The sequence below is a fragment of the Giraffa tippelskirchi genome, chromosome 12 (genome assembly GCF_054371585.1).
Source record: "Giraffa tippelskirchi isolate mGirTip1 chromosome 12, T2T-mGirTip1v1.2.pri, whole genome shotgun sequence".
In the NCBI taxonomy this organism is placed as follows: Eukaryota; Metazoa; Chordata; class Mammalia; order Artiodactyla; family Giraffidae; genus Giraffa; species Giraffa tippelskirchi.
Window position 1 is genome coordinate 83,723,389 of NC_137286.1, and position 14,321 is coordinate 83,737,709.

Sequence of the window (14,321 nt, forward strand, 5' to 3'; positions counted from 1 at the left end):
GGGGTCGCAAAGAGTTGGACACAACTGAGCGACTGAACTGAACTCTCCCCATTATTTGGTAGAAAAGTATTTTCATTTGAAACTAGAAACTAGGTTGGTGAAAAGTGAAAGTGTTATTCACTCAATCGTGTCCAATTCTTAGCAATCCCATGGACTGTAGCCTCCCAGTTTCCTCTGTCCATGGAATTTCCCAGGCAAGAATACTGGAGTGGGTTGCCATTCCCTTCTCCAGGGGATCTTGCTGATGCAGGGATCACACTTAGGCTTCCCACATTGCAGGCAGATTATGATAAAATGCCATTCTCAGATCACTTCTAATGAACTTTCATACTGAGCTAACCATCATCAAGAGGAGTGATTTTCTAAGAAGGCAAGGTATTCATTTCATCTTCCATGAATTAAGCAAAAAAATGTACTCTCCCTCACCATAAGGACAGACATGTAAACCAGTGGAGTAGAACAGGGGGCCCAGAAACTTACAGGCACGTGTATGGTCACTTGATTTTTTATAAGAATGCCAAGACTATCCTATAGGGGAAAAGACAGTCTTCTCAACAGATCATGCTGGGAAACCTGTATATCCAAGTTACTGTTAACTGTACTGTGTGTACACATGCGTGTAAAACGGATCTCTTTTGAAAACAGACCCTGGTATTTTGGGCACATCAGAATACACTTTCAAAAATTCCAAATAATTATAATTGCATTCCAGTTTGATAGCTGTTTCAGTTATTTGTCAACTTCAAAATTAACAGGTCCAACTTAAAGAAGGATATCCATAAATTCTACTGATGGTCCAAAAGCATATGTTTATAGTCCAAGTGCTAAAAATGAACATCTTACCTGATATAGCATGATAGGTTCTATATTGTATCCCAAGGTATCTGCAAAGTTCTTAGCAATGACTGTTTTTCCACAACCCTACAAATGGACACAATCATTTAAGGGATAAGTCAAAACAACCCAAAGTCAGGAAACAGAAGTTTGCAGGAAAGCTGCCAGTCTTACTTTTCCTCCAATTAAACATATGTCCTTAACCATGTGAGACTGCATCATTTCAGCCAGTAGTTGTTTATGGCTTAAGGTTTGTATAAAACGGTCTGATGTACAAGGTTGACTTAATGGCCTAGTCCCAGCTGGTACCTATAATTAAAAAGAGGTAAATGTAATATGCATACATTTTTCTCAAAATATTAGTAAATGAAAGCATACAACTGCCTTTTAAAATTTCGACTAATTTCCTGTCAATTCAATTATATACTGTTTTAGATATTTCAGCAGAGTAGCAATTTTCTCAAGCACAGATCTGATGATCATTTTCATCAAACTTCCAAGTCAATAATCCTCTAAAATTAAAGCCCATGCTGTCAGACATTTTCATGAGAATCAAGTAATTTTCATGCTATTAATAACTCATAATAACAATGCACTGCTTGAGAATGAAGGTTTTTGCTCAAATTCCAGTTATAAGGACAGAATTTAAAATCAGCCAACTGGGATTCTCCAAAATCTCCAAAGATCTCCTGATTTCTAAACTATCCACGAATCTTTTCCCATTTTTATTTTTATTTTACCATTCAGAAGCAGCTACTCTTAAAACCTCCTCCTGTCCTTCACACCTAGGTCCTTTTATTTCCTATCTCCTCTTTATTAAAGTGTCAGTACACTGCAGGCATTCGGTAGATTTCAAAACAGAGGCCGGCTCACAGTAGACATACTCAATATTTTGTTTGATGACTGAATAAGTACAATTACATGAGTAAGTATTGGGTTGGCCAAAAAGTTTGCTCAGGTTTTTCTGCACCATCTTATGGAAAAACCTGGACAAACTTTTTGGCCAACCCAATATTATTAATATTACATTAAAACAAACAAAAAAGTCTGTCATGAAAATTTGCTCTGTGCTAACATAAGAAGGCAAGCATTTACTCTTTCCTACATTCATTTACAACTTAATTAAGTCAGTATTTTTCAAGCTGTGTATTCTAGTGTCAGTTTCCTATCACCTCTTGGGATTCTCAGGACCCTCAAAGAAAGAGTTAGAAAAAAGCAGGCAGAGAAAGCAGATGGAGCTCTGAAAGCAGATACCACTCCCTCCTCTAAAAACTGTTCGCCGGCAATAGCTCTTCTTTCAACCGCTTCCTGCAGCTGACAGATATTTTATTTGAAAAGGGTAATTCTTAGTTCTGGGCTTCTCTGGTACTTAAGACAGTAAAGAATCCATTTGCAATGCAGGAGACCCTGGGTCTCCCTGGGTCAGGAAGATCACCTGGAGAAGGACATGGCTACCCACTTCAGTATTCTTGCCTGGAGAATTCCAGGGACAGAGGAGTCGTGTGGACTACAGTCCTTGGGGTCTTAATCCTTAGCTGCTAAATCTTTAGTTGCTAAAATATGCTTGAAAATGTATTTTCAAACTATTTCTTATCAAGGACTTAGAACACAAAATGCTTTCATTAATAAACAATGTATTTGATTTCCCAGAGGCTGACTTGGGAAGAAGGAAATGGCAACCCACTCCAGTATTCTTGCCTGGAGAATCCCAGGGATGGCGGAGCCCGGTGGGCTGCCGGCTATGGGGTCGCACAGAGTCGTACACGACTGAAGCGACTTAGCAGCAGCAGGCTGACGGGTTTTTGATGAAAAGCTATCCCTGTGTTTCTCCTGAACTTTTCCAGTTTACAAATATACATGACTGGATACATAAATAGACAGATACAGACATATACATGTGACGCTATGGAACCAAAGACTTATGAACAGATTATAAACTCAATTTAGGTAAAAAAAAAAAAAAAGTCCAGTACTAACCAGAACCTATATGGTTAATACAGGCAACCTTAGAAAGCACAAACCTTGATTCCTTCATTACCTTGATGGTCACCTCTTTTTCTGCAATCCGGATGGTCACAGAAGCTTGGAAGACATTGTGTTTGGTCGTCCTTTCCACTCTCACAATCTCCTCAGGAAGCACAGACCTTCTTGAATCCTCGAGTTCAAAGCGCTATGAAATGACCAGAAAAACATACGATTTACTTTCTATTTTAGTATTAATGTTGGATATCTGGAAATGTCCATCTTAATTAGAACTAAAACTCATTCAGTGTTACAAAAATAAAGGCAAAAAAATTAATGAGAATATTTTCCCCCTATTTTTGCAGATACCATTCATTCTACTTAAGCCAATTACTAAAGATGACCTGAAAATAGTCCTTAAAATTTACTAAATACCAAGGAATGGAATTGCTGAATCCTTGATCTGGCAGAAGTTTGCAGTCTACTATTCCTGATAATCAAAGGTTCCAGCTTCCTAAAAAAGGATGATGTGACTCTTGAAAACATGCTTAAAGTAAATTAAAACAAGGCCCATATCAGTTGATTTCTTAAATCAACAGAAGTTAATAGCTGCCTGAAATTGATAAAAATAGAACTTCCTGGACACCATTCTGCTGATTGCCTGTATGGTTAGTTTAACTGATTATGATAAAGTATAACAATCAATCTTCTGTGGTATCTGACACAGTGCCTTCCACAGTCTAGGTTCTCAATATTTTCCAAACTGGACTTAAAACGCCTGGACCACTGATTCTTTCTCCATGTAGGCCAATGATCAATGTTCTAACACTAGGTTAAACTCTCTAATCCCAGCTGATTATATAAAAAACACACATACAGAACAAAAGTAAGTATATGAAAAATGAGGATACTAATTAAGATTTAATTAAATCCTATGCCCATCTAACAGCAGCATGTTCAATATGAAAGGCTTAATTCATTTTTAGCATTAAACAGGCAGAAATTATTCCCCACAAATCCTAGAATACTTACAGAACATAATCACTACAGCAAAAGAGTTGAAACCCAATGAAAGAACAGATCACTGCCTATTCAACAGAATGATTCAGTTCTAGAAAACAGAGGCTGGGGAAGAAAACTATTTTCAGTTTCAACGTTTTAAATACAACAGCCCAGTTCACGTCCTCATGTCAACATCTTAAGTACCCAAGACAATCATTCCTTTCCCCATCCTAAGAAAAACTATTTGTGCTACCATAGAAAACATAAGTTTTATACTTTACACAATTTATATATGCAAATTCCCATGGTGTCACACAATTTGATAGGAAGTGCTTCCATGTTATAGACAATTAACAATTATTGACTCCTTAACTTCATTAAAAAAAGAAAAAGAAAAAGTTACATTGTATTTTAAGGGAAGTTTAATAGAAAAGGAGTAAAGCCTTAGCCAAGTAATTGCATTCATTAGAATTTGGAATTCAGACTCATAAAATTCTAAAACAATACATTTATGAGTTTAAAGTCATGCTTTTATTCCAGCCATAGTAATGACTGTTTTAACTTGACATAGGGTTGATGTCAGAGCATTTATATTCCAGAAAGGATCACTAATGCCTTGATGAACACTTGCTATACTGGTTACATCCTCATAAATAATGCAAACTAAAATATTTCAGTAGAATAAAAATAGTAGGCTAGAATACAATAAAATAGTTCAAGAGCTGAAGTTGCAAGGTGAGTTACCATTTGCAGGCACAGGAAATTTAAAGATTGTTGATCAAAAAGGAAATAGAGGAATAAAATAGATATATAATTTTTCACAAAATTAAGGCAAGAAAAGACAATCACCTTTTTTCCTCTTACATACGTAACAAAATTCCCTTTTCCTTTTTTTTTTTAATTCTACAATCAGATTTGAAATTATTCCTGTTTGTAATATAGATTCTCAATCAGTATTCTATGTCCCCCTTAATTATAAAGGTCCAAATAAAGGCCAAACAAAATGAAACAACACCGACTATTTTCTTTAGAAAACTCAACTCTTTAAAGGCATTGTATAACTTGATAGAATTTGTATGATTAATTCTGAATTAGAGACCAGAAACACATCAAAGTGATACCTTGTAAAAATGAAGACCTTCATTCATAACAGATTTTCTAGACACTTATCAATACCTTCTCTTGCTTGTGTCACAAAAGCTTACATTGGTTCATTTTATCAGAACTCTGGTATTTTCTTCTATTCCATGGACCCTTGTTCCCATGGCACTGAACTTATGCTGATGTGCATCTGGGAGCTCACCTGGAAATACAGCCTTTTTTTCTCAGACATTAGGTGTGCTATTTCAATGACTGATGCCAAGGTAGCACAGATGTTAACTAAACCAAAGGTGAGTTCTAGGACTTCTCTGGTGGCCCAGTGGGTAAGAATCTGCCTGCCATTCCAGAGGTCACGGGTGCAGTCCCTGGTCTGGGAAGATCCCACATGCTGCGGAGCAACTAAGCCTGTGCACCACAACTACTGAAGCCCTAGCGCTCTAAGGCTCTCCACGGGTGACTCCTGGAGCCCACATGCCCGACAGCCCATCCTGGGCGACAAGAGGAGCCACCACAGTGAGAAGCCCATGCACTGCAACTCGAGGGCAGCCCCCGCTCACCACAACCCAAGGGGCCTGAGCAACAGCAAGAGGGCCCAGTGCAGCCAACACAACCAGAGGGGCCTGGGCAACAGCAAGAGGACCCACCACAACCCGAGGGGCCTGAGCAACAGCAAGAGGGCCCAGTGCAGCCAAGAAGGAAAAAAATCTCCAACTCGAGAGCAGCCCCCGCTCACCAAAACCCGAGGGGCCTGAGCAACAGCAAGAGGGCCCAGTGCAGCCAAGAGGAAAAAAATCTCTAAATCTTAGAGGGAACTATATGGTCAAACTGCTAGTTTCCTGATTCCTTGAGCCTATGAATTAATTTCCCCATTTCCAAACGGTTCTCCTTTATCTCTTTAACATCCTTCTATTTCCCCCCTCTCTCCCATCCCTGCTCCCTCACCCCTTCTCACACACACAGAAAAGCCCTTTCTTGCCTTTCGTCAGTGGCTGCTACTTCACCACCCTCAGGCCTGCTTCTTTCTCTTCTGTCTCCTCCACTTTCCTTTGTCTCTTTATTGACCACTATTTTCCCCTTGCTTCTTTTTGTTTTTCTTTTAGATTCTGCTGCTAATAACTATACATTTTAGCATTTATGAGGAAACAGCTTTTTGTTAGTTTTATTTTGTTATTATTACCATTGACATCACCAATAAATGAAAACACTATTTCTTGGACAAGCTGATATATGAAATAAAATCCCACTGAAGTAATTAGAATTTACTGTTGCACTCTTCTGAGATCTTCTCACTAATACTGGCTGCAGAGAGTACTTCTATACTCCCAAAGACCCTGTGTATGTTCTGGGATAAGGCAGAATAAATACCATTCAAGCATTTCTCCCTTTTTTTTTGCCATACAGTGCAGCATGTGGGTATCTTACTTCCCTGCATTGGGGGTGTGAAGCCCTAACCATTTGGGAAGTCCCCAAATACCATTCCATATGTCAAATTCTGGGGCATGTACACATGACCGCAACTGCAAAGTGTTCACATTCTACCTGCTTCTTAGAAATCTATATGCCTTGAGTCAAACTGCATAAGAAAAACAAAAATGTCCTTCATAAAAGGGAATTATTTGGGGTGAGTCAATGACTCTACCAACGATTAGCTTGAAGTGGCCAAAACCTGAGATAATTTTAGCATGAAAATAAATAATGATAGTAAATTATAACCCACTGAATAAAACAGGGATCCATAAGTCCATATTGATATAAATGAATAAATAAGTATGTCAGGGAGAAGAAAAGCTCTTCCTTAGTGTAGAGTACCTGCTAATAAATGCAGAAGGAATATTTACTCTCCATTACTGTCATGCCAGTACCTGCACGTCTGGAAAAGAAGAGAAGAAAAGACACAGGAAAGAAAGAAAGAAGGAGAGAGAAAAGTAGGAAAAAGGGCAAGAGAGAGGTGAGAAGAAGGGAAAAGAAGGCACAAGAAGAGAACATGGGAAAGGTAAGGAAAGAAAGTGAAGCAGATACTTACTTTTAAAACCCCCTCCACAGCCATCTTCCCTTCATGTCCCAGTAAAATAGTGTATGGGTAAAGCCACTGGAGTGCATGTTGGATTGACATCATAGGAAAGGAATCCTATTTAGGGGGGAAAATACATGGGAATGAAGAACATCTACAATCATCATAAAAAATGTAGCTGAAATGTACATGTGACATTGAAATTGCATCATAAACGATAACCAGTAAGTTTCTCCTATTCTCCAGAAGTCTACAAAAGCAAATATTCATAGTTTCCTCTTCTCTTCCTGATCTGCATGCTTTCCCTTGGTAAATTCACCCATTCTCATCTTTCAGCTGCTGTATGTGTGTCTCCGTCTCTACTCTTGACAAATCTCTTGAGCTCTAGATCTAAATTCTCAATTGTGTGTGAGATGTGACTATATGGGTGTCCCACAGACTCCCATTCAGCATGCCTGAAAATTACACGTTTGGCACATTTCTCTACCCTACTTATCCCAAAGTACCTTCTCTTCTTCCCTTACTCCTAACCCGGGTGGTCCTCATCCACATACTCCGGGCTTCACTGTTATAAGTACAAAGGGTTCCTGTTCAGTTGTGTCTGACTCTTTGCGACCGCATGGACCCACCATGTTCCTCTGTCCATTCAATTCTCCAGGCAAGAATACTGGAGTGGGTTGCCGTTCCCTTCTCCAGGGGATCTTCCGGACCCAGGGATTGAACCTACGTCTTCTTTGTCTCCTGCATCAGCAGACGGGTTTTTTATCACTAGCGCCACCTGGGAAGCCCATATAAGTCACTGTTCTAACTACAAAGTCAGAAAGTGTTTTTTATCCTCAAATTCTTTGCCCCAAACTGCTTTCCCAAATGGGTTTACCTACTCTAAAAAGTCTGCTTAATTAGGACAATGAGGGAAATTTCAATATAAACTGCCTATTAGATGACATTACAGAATTATTGTTGATATGCAGAGGGGTGTGATAATAAGTGTCCTGGTTATGTATTAATAGAAGAATGTTCTAATTCTTAGAACTATATGCTGAAGTAGTTAAGAATACTGACTGCAATTTACTTTCAGAATTGCTTAGGTAAAAAGAGAAAGTGCAAACAAAAGCGGTAATAATGTTAAAAATCGGTGATTCTACTTAATGGAATTATAGTTTTATGTTTGGCTATTTTTGAACTTTTTTTTTTTCATTTGAGAACTGTCAAAGTAAAAAGTTCCAAGGAAAAAACAATAAGAATTAAAAGTAGAAGACATGAAAAATACAGAGGGAAAATGCTGCTCCAAATGTTGGTATGCGTGCAGATGCAAAGTCACTTCAGTTGTGTCTGACTCTTTGCAACCCTATGAACTGTAGCCCGCCAGGCTCCTCTGCCCATGGAATTCTCCAGGCAAGAATACTGGAGAGGGTTGCCGTGCCCTCCTCCAGGGGACCTTCCCAACCCAGAGGTCGAACTAGCGTCTCTTGCATCTTCTGCACTGGCAGGCAGGTTGTTCTTTATCACTAGTGCCACGTGGAAGGCCCCCCAGGTGTTTAGAACAGTGTAAACGATTCATGGGAAACCTAACTCACCTTCTCTCAGGAAATGAGAAAAACAAGAGGCAGCATGAGATTAAAAATAAGTCTCTTGCTTCAGTGTTCCTGTGCATCCCACGCACCCCCACCCACATTGCTGCTGACAGAGGTGTCTTCCTCCTACAGATACCTGACTGTCGCACATCCCATCTACTTAATAATGTCTAACAGGCCACTGCATCCACATAATAAAATCCAGACAACTTCACTCACCATGCAAAACACTTGTTGTGACAACAAGGTCCTCACGTTTCTCTTCACCACAGCGTTTGCTCTAGTGACACAATTTATCACCATTCTCCAAACACACCAAGCCCTCTGATGAATCAGCACCTCTGTCCGTGCTGTGCCCTCTGCCTTCCCATTGCTCCAGACACCGCCATCATGACCTTCATGAAAGCGCAGTGGACGATGTCTACGCTCCACCAAACCCCCTCATCCGGTTCCTCCTTCCTGTGCCTCCCTGCGTGCCCTTCCAGCAGCCAGCTGCTGCAGGTCTTTGAAGGAAGACTGCTCTTGAGTTCCTGGAGCCAGCCTGGCTCCCAGGGTGGGAGACCAGCTAGGGCCTGGGGACGTGTGGCCCTGGGGACAACACTACCAGGAACGGATGGCGCTGGAGGGTGAGAGTCCTGGCTCACCTACCTCTGGGTGAAGCCAGTCCGAGGCCAGAGGCACTCTGCAGCTGACCCCTGTGTGATCAGGCAGAACACCCCCTTCCCTATGTCCAACTTACACCTGAGCTGAAGTCTACCCCCCCCACCCCGCTCCCACCCCAGGGCTGCAGGCTCTTTAAGAGCTCAGAACACATCACTGGTCTCTGTACAGTTTGCTGGGCTGCACAGCAAATTAAACTCAGCCCTTGAAATATTTATAGAAGAATATGACAAGACAAACAGAAATGATTAATCTCCAAGGATTAACTTTTAAATTTTCCTTGCCACATTTGGATATACCAGTCATTAAATTACTTGATACATACCAGGATTTGAACTGCAGCTGGTAAATTATCTAAAGGAAAATCTGGAAGTCCAAGGGTAGAAGATTCTTGGGAACAGAGAGTGGTGGCAAACGATAAGAGCTGAGAAACTCTAGGGGAAAAAAAGAAGTGGTATTAATTTTATTCTAATAGTTTCAGTATATAAAATCTGTTAAATACAAAATAGCTGGGCCAATTTAATTAATCTAAAAAGTTGACATCTACTATTAAATTCTTAAAGAACAACAGCTCCACATAATATTTCATTTAAAACTCAGAAGCTTATTAGGTACAGGTAAGTGTTAACTCCAACTCCACTTGTAAGTCCAACTCCAAACTTTAGCCACTGGGAGCTTTTCATAGACTTTTCATATTTTCAAGAATAAAGCACACACACTCATAACCCATGCCTTTAAAAAATTTCTTAGAATTCCTTAATTCCATTCTCTATCAGTCAAAAGCCTACTCATTCTTTAAGATCTATGTCAAATGCCAATGGCTTTGCAAAGACCTTGTACAGTTCCAACCACAACATTCCCCAACACTTTGAAATTATGGCCCTTACCACACTGTGTTAAAGAAAAGTATTCATACATATATCTTTAAATTCTACTGGATCTTAAAATTCTTGTCATCAAAATTCATGTCTTATTAACTTATTAACTTTATCATTAGCACATGTACCACAGCTACTGAAAAGCTCTTCAAAAGGTTGCTGAATGAATGAAAGTTGATCAACGAATGGGCAAAACAAGTTCAATGTTAAGAATCCAGACTTTATATATATATATATAAGCTATCTATTTATACACACAAGTATACATATTTATATATGTGTATGTTTATATATTTTTTTATATATAAACATATTATTTGTATATGTTTAATATAACATGTTTCATATAGCATATGTTAATTTATAAATTATTATGTTAATGTTATAAATATCGATTTATGTATAAATAGCTAGCATATATATATGTATATATACACATATATAGATCTATCTATATGTATACCTGAAATACTTACTTTTCAGTAGGAACATTGGCTCCAACTGAATATAACAGTTTAAGTTGGTCCTAAAATAGCACAGGAACATACCAAACTGATTAATAAGGACTGTAACACATTAAGTGCAAATACTTTAGAGACATAATTCAACCTTTTAATTAAGCAAACACTAAGCAATTAATAGCAAAAATCATTTTCTTATACATGTCATTTTCTAAAAGAAAAGAAACTTCTTCCTCCTGGTTTTCAGAGATTTTCTTTCCCTTTGTATCTATTTTACTCTCCAGGAACTACTGAGGGGGACGACTACAAACACAGTGACATTTTTATAGTAACTGAATTTATAATAAACAGGAGAGATGTTTGAAAAATAAACCACCCTTAAGGAGAGAGGGACAAGACAGGGGAGAGAATTCAGAGGTACAAACTACTATGCATAAAATAAATAAGCTACAAGCCATACAAGGAATATGGTTCTTTACTGTCTGAGCCACCAGGGAAGTCCAAGAATACTGGAGTGGGTAGCATATCCGTTCTGCAGGGAATCTTCCTGACCTAGGAATCGAACCAGGGTCTCCTGCATTGCAGGTGGATTCTTTACCAGCTGAGCTATCAGGGACGCCCACAAAGAACACAGCCAATATTTTATAATAACTTTAAATGAAGTATAATCTATGAAAATATTGAATCACTAGGATGAACACCTGAAACTAATATAATATTGCAAATAAATTATACTTCAATTAAACTTAAATAAAAATTTAAAAATAAATTATCCCTGTTCCTACTTACCTTGAAGGGCAGATAATAAATATCTCTAGCTTGAAATCGAGACCGGAGTGGGGGATCTAATGGATTCCCAGAGTACCTGGGCACTGGCAAGCCCAAGGCAATGACTCGGAAATTTTCACTAACTCGGACAATCTTCCAAGCATCCAATTCTGTTTTGGTATGATCCTAAAAGAGTAAGAAATCACAAGTTACTGCATGGCAATACAGACCACACCTGCAGGAGCCAAGCTAAGGGATTTAGGCCCTGACTGCTGAGTAAACTGTACTGGAGAACCCTCTCAAAGCCAAACTGTCAAGGATGGGAGTAAGGTGGAATCAGAAAGAGGGTACCAAGTGAGGCTTGCAAAATGAAGGAGTATTTGAAGCAGCAGATGCACTGAGGCACAAAGGCGATGTGGATCAGATCTTTAAGCTCTACTTTGTCAACAGAGAGGAATAGTCAGGAGAGCAAGAAAAATATAGACTGATTCCAGCTAGAACTCATCACATGGTAGTTCTACAAGAGCAGACCACCAGCAGGGCAGAGACTGTTCAGTTCAGTTCAGTTCAGCTCAGTCGCTCAGTCGTGTCCGACTCTTTGCGACCCCAAGAATCGCAGCACACCAGGCCTCCCTGTCCATCACCAACTCCCGGAGTCTACCCAAACACATGTCCATCGAGTCGGTGATGCCATCCAGCCATCTCATCTTCTGTCGTCCCCTTCTCCTCCTGCCCCCAATCCTTCCCAGCATCAGGGTCTTTTCCAGTGAGTCAACTCTTTGCATGAGGTGGCCAAAGTATTGGAGTTTCAGCTTCAACATCAGTCCTTCCAATGAACACCCAGGGCTGATCTCCTTTAGGATGGACTGGTTGGATCTCCTTGCAGTCCAAGGGACTCTCAAGAGTCTTCTCCAACACCACAGTTCAAAAGCATCAATTCTTCGGTGCTCAGCGTTCTTCACAGTCCAACTCTCACATTCATACAAGACTACTGGAAACACCATAGCCTTGACTAGATGGACCTTTGCTGACAAAGTAATGTCTCTGCTTTTTAATATGCAATCTAGGTTGGTCATAACTTTCCTTCCAAGGAGTAAGCGTCTTTTAATTTCATGGCTGCAATCACCATCTGCAGTGATTTTGGAGCACAGAAAAATAAAGTCTAACACTGTTTCCACTGTTTCCCCATCTATTTCCCATAAAGTGATGGGACCAGATGCCATGATCTTAGTTTTCTGAATGTTGAGCTTTAAGCCAACTTTTTCACTCTCCTCTCTCACTTTCATCAAGAAGCTCTTTAGTTCTTCTTCACTTTCTGCCATAAGGGTGGTGTCATCTGCTTATCTGAGGTTATTGATATTTCTCCTGGCAATCTTGATTCCAGCTTGTGCTTCATCCAGCCCAGCATTTCTCATGATGTACACTACATATAAGTTAAATAAGCAGGGTGACAATATACAGCCCTGATGTACTCCTTTTCCTATTTGGAACCAGTCTGTTGTCCCATGTTCAGTTCTAATCGTTGCTTCCTGACCTGCATACACGTTTCTCAAGAGGCAGGTCAGGTGGTCTGGTATGCCCGTCTCTTTCAGAATTTTACAGTTTATTGTGATCCCCACAGTCAAAGGCTTTGGCATAGTCAATAATGCAGAAATAGATGTTTTTCTGGAACTCTCTTGCTTTTTCAATGACCCAGCAGATGTTGGCAATTAGATCTCTGGTTCCCCTGCCTTTTCTAAATCCAGCTTGAACATCTGGAAGTTAACGGTTCAGGTATTGCTGAAGCCTGGCTTGGAGAATTTTGGGCATTACTTTACTAGCATGTGAGATGAGTGCAATTGTATGATAGTTTGAGCATTCTTTCGCATTGCCTTTCTTTGGGATTGGGATGAAAATTGATCTTTTCCAGTCCTGTGGCCACTGTTGAGTTTTCCAAACTTGCTGGCATGTTGAGTGCAGCACTTTCACAGCATCATCTTTCAAGACTTGAAATAGCTCAACTGGAATTCCATCACCTCCACTAGCTTTGTTCAGGGACTTTCAATAGATAAATGTGTTTATGGACATATTTCTACCAAGCTATAGTAATAGTAATTAATAACATTTCTTAAAAATTTAATACATGGTAAGCACTTTCCATGAATTTTTCTCATTTAATTTTCACCAGAATCCAAGTAGACACAATTCCTGACGTTCAAAGGAGTTACATAGTTTGCCCACATTCCTGCATCTAGGATATGGTGGGGCTGAGACCAGAAACAAAAGGGAACATGTGACTTTGGAGTCACAAATGCTGACTCCAGTGAACATTCTAGCTAAGTGACCAAAAGCCCGTTATTATACCCTTTGAAGTCTCAATTTTGTCATCTGAAAAGAGGAAATAATATCACCGATATTATTACAGGTGTTATGAAAGTTAAATGTGATCATGCCTGTAAAAGTAACAGCCCATAGCAGTCACCTGTTAAATGTCACATCTTCCTTCTCTGCCTGACCCTCCCATGGCTCTTCACTGTTCTTCAGCCTTTGAAGAGCCACCCCCCATCCCCACCACCCTGGTCCCTTGTTGTTGCCCTCTTTATACCTTCTTGTATCACAACATTTAAAGACTTCATTACACTTAATTGTTAACAAAGAGTCATTGAGCACCTACCACGTGCCAGGCATCGTTCTGAAGTTTGAGATAATAAGTGACAAAATTCCTGACCTAGTAAAAGTTATAATCTAGTAGAGGGAAGCAGAGGGTAAAGAATCTGCCTGCAGTGCAGAAAACCCAGGTTGGACCCCTGGGTCGGGAAGACCCCCAGGAGAAGGGCATGGCAACCCACTCCAGTATTCTTGCCTGGAGAATCCCATGGACAGAGGAGCCTGGCAGCTACAGTCCATGGGATTGCACCAAGTTGGACATTATTGAAGTGACTTAACACACACACACGGAGGGAGGCAGACAGTGAACTAAAACCATAAGTAAATCAAGCAGGGTATTAGATGACTCTGTGGAAAAAACAGAGCAGAGTAAGGGAGCATGGGGGCAGAAGGCACGCTGCAATGTTTAATAAACGGGTGAGGA

At 39.9% G+C, this 14,321-nt stretch overlaps 1 protein-coding gene across 10 annotated transcripts in view; it reads right to left on the minus strand.

The window, feature by feature from the left end:
- The window catches only part of VWA8 (von Willebrand factor A domain containing 8), a 385,006-nt gene that overhangs the window by 311,263 nt on the left and 59,422 nt on the right, over nucleotides 1-14,321 (minus strand). For 8 of the 10 annotated variants that reach the window (XR_014071267.1, XR_014071268.1, XR_014071269.1 and 5 more), the window contains 7 exons: nucleotides 11,273-11,437; nucleotides 10,499-10,548; nucleotides 9,470-9,578; nucleotides 6,923-7,027; nucleotides 2,873-3,004; nucleotides 1,009-1,143; nucleotides 844-921 (listed from right to left, as the gene is read on the minus strand). Coding sequence is in view for 7 of the 10 variants with exons in the window: in XM_081549919.1 (XP_081406045.1) it covers nucleotides 844-921; nucleotides 1,009-1,143; nucleotides 2,873-3,004; nucleotides 6,923-7,027; nucleotides 9,470-9,578; nucleotides 10,499-10,548; nucleotides 11,273-11,437 (774 nt within the window). In the remaining 3 variants the exon portion in view is untranslated. The remainder of the gene's footprint in view (nucleotides 1-843; nucleotides 922-1,008; nucleotides 1,144-2,872; nucleotides 3,005-6,922; nucleotides 7,028-9,469; nucleotides 9,579-10,498; nucleotides 10,549-11,272; nucleotides 11,438-14,321) is intronic. The other 2 variants (XM_081549924.1, XM_081549925.1) reach the window with 1 other exon arrangement.